This window comes from Prosopis cineraria, unplaced genomic scaffold (genome assembly GCF_029017545.1).
Source record: "Prosopis cineraria cultivar Desert tree isolate PC_DT_omini unplaced genomic scaffold, ASM2901754v1 PC10, whole genome shotgun sequence".
Lineage (NCBI taxonomy): Eukaryota > Viridiplantae > Streptophyta > Magnoliopsida > Fabales > Fabaceae > Prosopis > Prosopis cineraria.
Genome location: NW_026555341.1, coordinates 10381791 through 10392111, shown reverse-complemented (window position 1 = coordinate 10392111; position 10321 = coordinate 10381791). Strand labels below are relative to the sequence as shown.

At 32.4% G+C, this 10321-nt stretch overlaps 1 protein-coding gene across 6 annotated transcripts; it reads left to right on the top strand.

Annotated features, from left to right (window-relative positions):
- The first annotated feature begins 588 nt into the window (after positions 1–588).
- Positions 589–6802, top strand: LOC129322891 (protein RMD5 homolog). 6 transcript variants are annotated; one of them, XM_054969345.1, is made up of 3 exons: positions 589–946; positions 1841–1910; positions 5428–6802. In XM_054969345.1, the coding sequence occupies exon 3, from the start codon at positions 5446–5448 to the stop codon at positions 6604–6606; it is 1161 nt and encodes a 386-aa protein (XP_054825320.1). In that variant the 5' UTR covers positions 589–946; positions 1841–1910; positions 5428–5445; the 3' UTR covers positions 6607–6802. The 6 variants fall into 6 exon arrangements, with proteins under 6 accessions (XP_054825320.1, XP_054825322.1, XP_054825318.1 ...); XM_054969344.1 differs by having other exon boundaries at positions 590–918; XM_054969346.1 differs by lacking the exon at positions 589–946 and adding an exon at positions 1543–1561.
- Positions 6803–10321: the final 3519 nt, after the last annotated feature.

Below are 10321 nucleotides of genomic sequence, written 5' to 3'. Positions count from 1 at the left end.
AATTGGTTGTTTAGTACATTAAAAAGATTAACTTATTAGAAAGCTTTGTCTGCAACTTTTCTCAGAATAATTTACTTATTGGATAGAGTCTAAATTTTGCTTCTTTGGTATTCATTATATATTTTCAAATTTTACTTTCGATATTCATTGTATGATAGAAGCTTGACGCATTAACTTAACATATCATTTATAACAATAAAGTGATAAATTTACAATATATTATATTAATTTATATTATTAAAAACTTATACAACATATTAAATGGGACAAAGAACATTCTGATATCTTGTCAATCCAAAATGGAAATCATCAACTATAATTACTATATTGACATTGAATTTTAAAAACATTTTTTCATGACAAATGGCTACATACACTCCCCCCCCCCCCTCCCAACAAAGAAAATCAATATAATCAACTGAATAAGGTTGGCAATTGTGATTTTGTACCCATATTTTCATTCTAGCCCAGTATTTTGGCACATGCTTATCAATCAACATGCAGGCCCGTTAAAAAAGCATCTGCCTCGTTCAAAAGAAACCCAAAAAAACAAAGAGAACAAACAAAAAAGACATGAAATGATGAAATATAAACAAATTATTCTTATCCTTCAATCGGTATGTTCTTCCAACTTCTATCATTTTCCTCCCCCTTTCTAATCTCCCAATCGTATTTTAACGGAGATACTTTCTTGTCCTCCTCCTAAGGATCTCGCTTTCCTCCTTCGCTTTTTGGCTCGTGCTTTCTACCTATTAGACGACGGTCTTTTTCCTGTCAAGAGCCAGTCCGACTCTATTTTCTGGCCATCGTTTCCGGGGAGCTTTGTGTTTCAGTCCGTAGCTTGCAAGATACAAGGATAAGTAAATTGAGATCCAAATTAACGTCTTCTGTAGCATCAACGGAGCCGTCCCGGCTAAGGCAAGTTTGAAGAAATCCAGTCTTCATGGTCAAGACTCTAGAGTTCTATCTTTCTTGACTCTTCTCGCTTGAATTGAATTTATTGAACTTGAGCTTCACTTTACATTTGCTTATATCTCTGAAGCTTGACCCAAAACTGCGACATCTCTTTGAGTCTGTGATTTGCCAATTTTGGATTTAAAGAAATGTTGTGGAGAGCATGTTGATTTGAATGTGCGTACTAGGTGTTCGATTTTCTTGCCTAAATTTACTCTATGCAACTGACAGAGACACTTGCATTCATTGATATCTAGTAATTTCTCCTCTGACCCTGTAAAACGTAATTGATTTGATTAAGCTAAAGATATAGTCTGTCTCCAATTAGGCAAGTCACAGTGAGACTAGCTGATATATGGTATAAATGTGAGCCTACTTGGTTAGTGACTAATGATATGGATGGACTTGCCAACCTTGAAACCTTTAAATGATGGTATTTTGTCTGGTTTCACACGAGTCAACTGACCCAGAACGGAGATGGCATCTTTGCAGATCTAGGTTTTCGGAATTAGACAAAAAGACATCTTCTCGGGGCTTCAAGATTCTTGAGGGTTCAGAATGTAATTTACTGGCTACCGGGGTGCCTGTTTGTTTAGTCAATGAGTTTGTAAGTGACAATGAATTTGTGTGACGGATGGATAATTTTATTATTGGGAAAAATATTCAGGGGGCTAAGTTGAGAGGAGAATAATCTCTCAGAAATCAAATAATCAATTTAATTTTCATTGTTAAGCGAATTCAGTTTTTTTTTTCCCTGTCCAATAATGACTCGTCTTGCGGATTGCTCCTCTTGCTTTTTAACTGTAGTTCGATTCTATAGAAGTTTTGGAGCCTGATGCATATTGTACCATAGAGAACTTGACTGTGTGTAGTTTGCTATCTGTAGCTTGTTGATTCTTGACATGAGTCACCACTTCCTCAAGCTTACGTAGCTGCTTCTCTTGTCTGGAAATTGAGTAAGTTGTTGGTTTGACTTTCTCCTTCGTGAGGTATCTAAAATTATTGTTCAATCATCGATGAATAAAAATATGCCATGTAACTAAAAGAACAATTTGAGGGTGTTGCCAATGTTCAACCATACAAGTTATTCTTTCTACTTGGGTGCACGAGGAAACATGGAAAAGAGGGAAAAACTTCCAATTTGTATAATTCAGTATTTAACACTATTGCAGAGGACATTAAATTAACATTGCTATTTATAGTTCATTCTTTGGGTCATGTATTAGGAAATGGTATATGATAACATTGAGCACGGCACTTTAGATAATTATTGATAGGAAAACTTGAGAGGATAATGAAGCCTCCTAGCTCTATTTATACCATGATTGATTATAATGGGGAATACTGTGAAACTGATATAAGCAAGGTTGATATCCCTATCTCTAGGTAATGGCAGGGATAACTATCCTTGAAGATTGCTGTATATATATGCCCTAACAATTTTGTTATTTTAGAAAGCTCTTTAATGATAGCCCTGTATATTTTCCAACAGATGTAATTTCTAAAATTGATTAATTACTTTCTTTTCTACAAAATGTATAACTTGGGACCATGTTATCACTGCACTTCCAAAACTATATTCAAGTAATGAATACAGTTTGCTCTTTAATGCAGATTTAGTTCTAGAACTTTATAATTTTGTGGATTTCATTGAAGAGCTTCTCAATATTTCTTTTGGAAGTATCTTATTTTTGGCCATCCATTTGAAATCCTTTAATTTTATAGCATATAGCACTTCCAAATATAAGTTGCTCTTTTGTTCTATTAATGCAAAATGATGGATGAGTATGGCTTTTACTGGTTTTTGGGAGCAGAGTTGTTAAAATATAATGTTCAATTTATATAATCTTATCTTCTTGTAAAGCACGTGTATTGGTTTTTATTTTTCTTTGGCATGTGAAAGTTGTCATTGCATGGCATTAACATTTCTATGTCGTCTTTGAGTTCCTCTGAGGAAGAAGCATCTGGTTTGTGTGTGTCTCTTATTACATGCTCGTGATAACATATTCTGAAAGGCTCAAAAAGCCAAGTGGCAGTCTGGTGAAAATGTTTCCATTTATGGTGCATTTTTTTAAAACAACATTTTGTAAACTTTACAAATGACGTACAATTTCTGGAGTGGAATTGGTTACCCCTAAGGGAGTGAAGTGCTAACTCCATTCTCTCACTTCATATGAGTTAAGGATTTTTTTTTTTAAATTTTAATAATTTCTGTTATTTCCTAGACATATAAATAGCTGATTTAGGACTGTTGTTTGTAGCTAAGTATCATTTCTATTCTGATAGAGACTTGGTAGTATGGGATACCAAGTCCCACATCGAATAGTATGGGATGTTCAATGGGGTATATAAGTGGGTTGGTTTTCCCACTTCAATAGCTAATTTTTGGGGTAGGGTTCCCAATCCCATTTAGGTACCCATCAATTGATATCAAAGCCTCATTGTCGGTGCTTGGTAGTATGGTATACCAAGTTCCACATTAAATAGTATGGGATGCTTAATGGGGTAGATAAGTGGGTTGGTTCTCCCGCTTTAACAGCTAGCTTTTAGGGTAGAGTTCCCCATCCCATGTAGGAACCCATCATATTCCTTGTACTTGGGGAGATTCTCGTAAGTTATTAAGAGCTTGTGAGTGAAATTCTTACTCATATCTTCCTACTGGTGTTTCTTTAATGAAAACTATTTTTCACACCCCTACCTCTAACATGAATTTGGAGAATGTACTGGAAATAATGTTATTGATTTTGTGTGTGCTTTTAATCTTGTCCAATGAACTTACTTAAAATTGAAGAGTTTCGGCAAAATGCAGCATTAATCCAGTGCTTCCTCTTCATAGCTTTGCGTATTTTTTTAGGCAAGCTAAAGCACCACAGTATTATAATTTTAAAAGACGTGCATTTTACTTTTTATGACATTGTTTGGTACCACACGACAATAGCAAGAGAGGAGAGAGGGAGAGGAGAGCTTAAGCTATTGGTTGCGGCATTCAACTATGCTTCTTGTTGGCTTTTTTGGTAGGCCTGCTATCGTTTTTCTTTTGAATCTTGAACCAGTGTTCAACAGTGGCTCTCTTCTTTGAAGAGACATTTTAACATTTTTATATCAATTCACTTCTTCAGATCTTTGTTGAACTCATATCAAAGTTCGGTAATCTCTTTAAGTCTTCTCTGTTACTTCTTAGAGCATTTGGCTTCACACTTGAATGATTATGGAACTTTTACAAAGCATTTAGTATGGGCTGTGGCATATATTTATTCAATTGAGAGGCATATTCTTGAATGAATTGGTCGTAAACGATATCTTTTCCCCCTAAAGTGTTTGTTTCACTAATTCAAAAGGATAATTATTACAAAACTTTTGCATATTTATAATATCAAAAATAGTGAAGTGGCATTGGTGTCTGCTTGGTAATCAATTCAAAAGAGTAAATTGGTAATTTTCTTTATTCTAATTTCCTTTTATTTCCAAATTTATGATTATTTGTCTAAACCTGATTCCCTGCCTATGTAATGCTGTTGAATATATTATTTATAATCTAGAAATTGCATTTAATCTCTCACCAACATTATGAGTTCAGCTAATCCCACAATAATGCATGGATGATGTTGGACTAGGGTAGTAAGTGTACTGACAATGCTATTTTTTATGACTGGTCAACCTTTGTGCTTAGATATCTATATATATGCCTGTAGACTATTCAACATTTCTGCCTTCTTGTTAATCTCAATGCTGATTATCACTGAACTTGGTAAAATGAAAAGGTTAATAACTGAAAAATAAAATTAATCAGTAATATCCTTTGCATGCTGAAGTTGCGCATTGAATTTTGATTGGTGGATCCAACTCAATTAGAATCAGTTTTGAAATTATTCATTGCATTGATACATAGAAAATCCGGTATGAATAAACCCATTTTACCTCTCCTATACTGATTAGGTAAATCAAATTTCTTGTTCCTTAATCTATGCAGATAAAATGTGTCTATCTACATATATTCTAATTTCATATAATAAGTACATGCTTTTTATTTTTGTAGATTTATCAGAATATGTTGTCTTATCTTGCCCTTTGTCACTCATCTTGTGTGTGATCTACTTCTTTTCTTAGCTTTCTCTTGGATTTAGGGTCACGAGTCTTTTCAAAAGGTGTTCTGTTGTCTAATTCAGATAAGGAAAGGGACTAGTTTTCTCTAGTAAACTGATGTAATTCTTTTTGTTTTTTTTGCTCGTTCCCTCTGTGGTTTCCTGCGTATTTTGGAGGATATCTGTTTCTCCTGCTTTTATTCCGTTTATCCCTTTATGAATTGCTGTTTCATCTATTTAGGGTTCTTATAATATAATTAGCGTATTTTATTATTGTGGAGCAACTTTTGCTTCAAACATGTACTTGCTATCTTAAAAGCTCATTTGAATTACACTGGAGGTTTGCAGGTCTATCCCATTTTGACTAATCATCATACATCACGAACTGCAGATACAGCTGGTATTAAATATGGAGTTGAATACCATTAAAGATGCATTTGACCGTGTTACTAAGAAGCAAAAGTTACCTAGTTCTAAGATTCGAGAAGCGATTGATCAGATTAACCAAGAAATTGAGAAAGCTATGAACAAGATTCTGTCAGCCGATGGTCCAGACTCTACGCTTGATCACAGATCTGTCCTCAGTGAACTCAATACAAGTTTACATAATGTTTCACCACTTGGCCAACTGGAAGGTCCGCAAAAGGAGCTTAATATAGCACTCACCAAGTATGGGAAGATCCTTGAGAGATCCTTCAACCCTGATATATCAAAGGCTTATAGAAATATTGATTTTGATATACACACACTAAATCAAATAATTGCGAACCATTTCTATCATCAGGGCCTCTTTGATTTTGGGGACTCCTTTATAAGTGATGCCAGGGAACCAGAAGCTGCTGCCGTTATGAAATCTTCATTCCTGGAGATGTACCAAATACTCGAAGCAATGAAGAGTCAGGACTTGGGGCCTGCCCTCGACTGGGCCACCACTATTTCTGATAAACTCACACAAAATGGATCTGACCTTCTTTTGAAACTTCATTCAATGCAATATTTAAAAATAATTCAGAGTGGAAATAAAGGTGAAGCTCTTGAGTACGCTCGAACTTACCTTTCTCCTTTTGCTTCCAGTCACATGGTTGATGTCCAGAAACTTATGGGCTGTCTTCTGTGGGTCGGAAAGCTTGAGCGGTCTCCATACCATGCATTACTATCACAGAGTAACTGGGACAGGCTGGCTGAAGAACTAAAAAGGGAGTTCTGCAATCTCCTGGGTCAGTCATACAACAGTCCTTTGAATGTGACTGTGGCAGCAGGGATTCAGTGTTTACCTCCTCTTCTTAAATTTATGAATGTCATGGTAGGGAAGAAGCAGGAATGGCAGTCCATGAACCAGCTGCCCGTACCAGTTGAGTTGGACCGTGAATTCCAGTTTCATTCTGTTTTTGTTTGTCCTGTGTCGAAGGAGCAATCCACTGACGATAACCCTCCTATGTTGATGTCGTGTGGCCATGTCCTTTGTAAGCAGTCTATCGCAAAGATGTCCAAGAATAGCACAAAGGTGTTTAAGTGCCCATATTGTCCCACTGATATCGACGCAGCACAATGCAGGCAGTTATTTTTCTGATGTCAATGAACTGTTTGAAAAAAACACACACCCTTCCTCCCCCTCTCTCTCGTGTAGCAAAAAAATCTTTGTTGTAGAGAAGTTCCACTGTGAAGCAGGGGCAATTATCGTGATGGCAGAAACCCATGCCCTGTTGTGATGTCTGTTTGTTTGAACACAAGAAATTCTTTATCAAAAAGCAAGTTCTTCAATTGCATCAGTAGCGTGCTTGTTATTGCATCCTCACAATTCAAACGTTGGGTTTTTCCCACAGATCAAGGGAAATGTTTTTTTTCTAAAGTAGTGGGGTGTTAATGTAGTGAGCTTGATGAGCCAAACTGATCAAGGGACATATTTGTCTCTTTAAAAGTATAATTAAAGATTTCATTAAAAAAAGTATAATTAAAGATAACAATATAATTTCTTAACGATAAAGTCTCTAACATCCGTGATAGTATTATAAGAGGATAATTTAGAGAATCTTCAGTTCATGTAAGTTTAAGAGCTTTTGTTTAGTCGTTGAAGATGTTGATCTTATTGAAGTCTTGATTCCAACATGGCTTTAACCCTTCCATAATACTCACAAGTTCATCAAAGATCAAAGGGTTAGAAACAAAATCTTTTTTTTTTTTTTGGCAAGGACCTTTTATCAAAATATCATTTTGGCTTTAAATGAAGCATTCAAAAGTTGTGTCCCCTCTTTAGTAGTTAATAGAACCATCTACTTCTTATCTAACCTGGCCATCTTGAGATGGTGACCATCTAGATTATCCCTTTAATTTGTTGCTGCTTCTAGTTTGAGATAATCAATAATCATTTTAACACTAATGAAGGCAATGTCTCCTTTAAAAATGTTTTCTTCTTCAAAGTAGAGTTTGTTACATCTAGCTTTTCACACATATATACATACATAACATATATTAGCAAACATGAACAAAGCTTCTTGGTTATGGTGTTCTTGTAGCTCTAACCCAAGCTTCATTATCAGCATTCCATAAAAACCGGTCTGTGTTCGAGACAAGATAATGACAATGAACAAATTGCGGCAAAGTTACGCAGATACTATAACAAAAAATAAAATTTATTCATATATTATGCTTTACAAAATATTTACTCAAATACTATAAATTCAAAAATTAACATCTACCAAACAGAGTTTTAAAAACCTTTTGACACACAACTTGGTGTGTGTCAAACCAACTTATGTGTGAGATAAATTTTTTTTTTTAAAAAAAAGCAAGCATAGAGCGGTGAGAACTGACACCCTATTATTCTATCTCTCTTCCCCTAACTCACTACATTCTCTCTCTCCCCTCTTCCCTCCCCCACTCTCTGTCACACACACAGGCTTGTATATATATTACTTCCTCCATTTAAAATTATAAAATATTATTTAAAAAATTAGATTTAAAAAATATAAGATTTTTAATCTTTTAAAGTATAATTATTATTTTTTTAAAAGTGTACCTATTAATAATGACTTTATATTTATTATATGGTGTTTAATAGAGACAAATATGAAAAGATAGGGTTAGTTTGAAAGTAGGTAACTACTTTATTAGATGATGAGATTCAATTAAAAATGTCTTACATTTTTTAACGGGGTGAGTAATGTTTTCTTCATTTAAATATATTATTAACTTCTTCATAAATAATATGAAATAATATAGAATATACCTTAAAAATAATTTATATAATATATTAATTATATATTATAACCAAATTCCTTTTGAAACTATTAAAATTAATAATAAATACTTTTAATCCAAAAAGTTAAAAAAATTGATTTTACCAATGTTTAAATTTTTATTAATTTTTATATAAAAATTTATTTAAAAACATAACCTATATATATATATTTTGAGTTATAAAAATTATATATTTAATTTTAAAGTTATATAATCTATTAATAAAAATATAGAAGTCCATAATTTTTTTAGAAAAAAATTTAAGGATTTTAATCCTTAAAGTTATCATATTTAATTGATTAAATTATAAAAACTTGATTAAAACAAAATAAATCACAGGCACCTACGTCAAAATTGATAAAAATTATAAGGACCTGAAAATTAACTTTTTCTTATTATTAAATAATAATAATATTTAAAAATAAGTTTTAATATTTTATTTTAGTAATTTTTATATAACACATGGTTTATGTATTTAATATTTTTATTTTTAAGGTATATTTTATATTATTTCATGTTATTTATGAATAAGTTAATAATATATTTAAATGAAGATAATGTTAATATATGAGAGAGAGAGAGAGAGAGAGAGAGAGAAATAGTGATTTAGGGGAGGAGAGATAGAATAATGTAAGTCCTACCACCTAGGGCTACTTTCTTAAAAAAAAATTATCTCACTCATAAATTGACTTGATACACATCGAGTTGTGCATCAAAATATTTTTAAAACTCGGTTTGATATATGTCAATTTTTGAATTTATAATATTTGAGTAAATATTTTGTAAAGTGTAGTATATAAGTAAATTTTATTTTTTATTATAGCATCCCGTAACTTTGCAACAAATTGCCATTGCCCTTGGGGTCCATATTATAATTATATCTATGCAGGCGCGGAACCAAACTCGCAAGGCTGGGGGGGCCAATTTTGTAATATATAATTATATATAGATCAAGTTATTTAATTTTTATTAATAATTAAAAATAATTTTGCAATAGAATTGAAAAAATTTAGAAGATGACAAATCATTTATATAAGACTTAAAAAATAAGAAAAGAGCTTTCCAAAGTATATAAAAAACTCACGTTATAAAATTTAAGAAAAATTAATAATATATTTATATTTTTATCTACTATTATTTATAAAAATATTTTTTAATTTTATTTATAAGTCATTTTAACATGTTTCATTGAAACCAAGAAAATCTTAAAACTTATTAATTTTATTTAAAAATTTAATAAGTTTTTAATTTCAGACCTCTTAAATGTATATACTTTAATAATATATTTTATTTCTTCAATATTTAATAGAGGATAAAAGAAAAATTTATGATGAAAATTTAATACTTTAATTTATAAATAGGATAAAAAAAATACTCATACCTCTATCCTATAAGTGAAAAAGCTACACACGAGAAAATATAGGTGCTAGAAAGTAAAGAATGTATAATTGCATAGGAACTAGGCAGTAAGAAATACATAGTGAAAATATGATAAAAGTTAAAATTAAAAGATTGAGGGGCCAAAACAGTAACTGTTCCTTTATAAAAAATCATCCTATAAGTTGATAAAAAAATTTTAAAAAAAAATCTGGGCCCCCCTAAACTCGACCTAGGTCCGTCTCTGTATACATGCACTATATTTCTATTCGAATACTTGATCCAGACTGAATCCGAAAATGACAGGGAAAAGGTTCACTTATATATTGGCCATTCAACCTTTCTTTCTTCTAACTTCGTAATGAATATGGCTCCCGCGTAAGAATAAAGGTGCAAGCTAATAGCCAATATTCAGGTAAAAAAAAAAAAAAAAAAAGCTAATAGCTAATAGCCTCTTGCATCTGAATTTTACTTGGGCTTGTTCTTGGTTCAGGTTTGTTATCGTTCCAGGCCCACGCTTAATCCACCTTTTTTCCGAACGTTTTTCAACTCAACAGCTCTTAGCCTCTAACGGCCCCATGGGCAAGGCAGGGTTACTAAAAAGTTACTTTCTTCTATTACTTTTTTGGCCAAATTTCTTCATTTCTGTTGAAACAACGGTTCATTCTTAA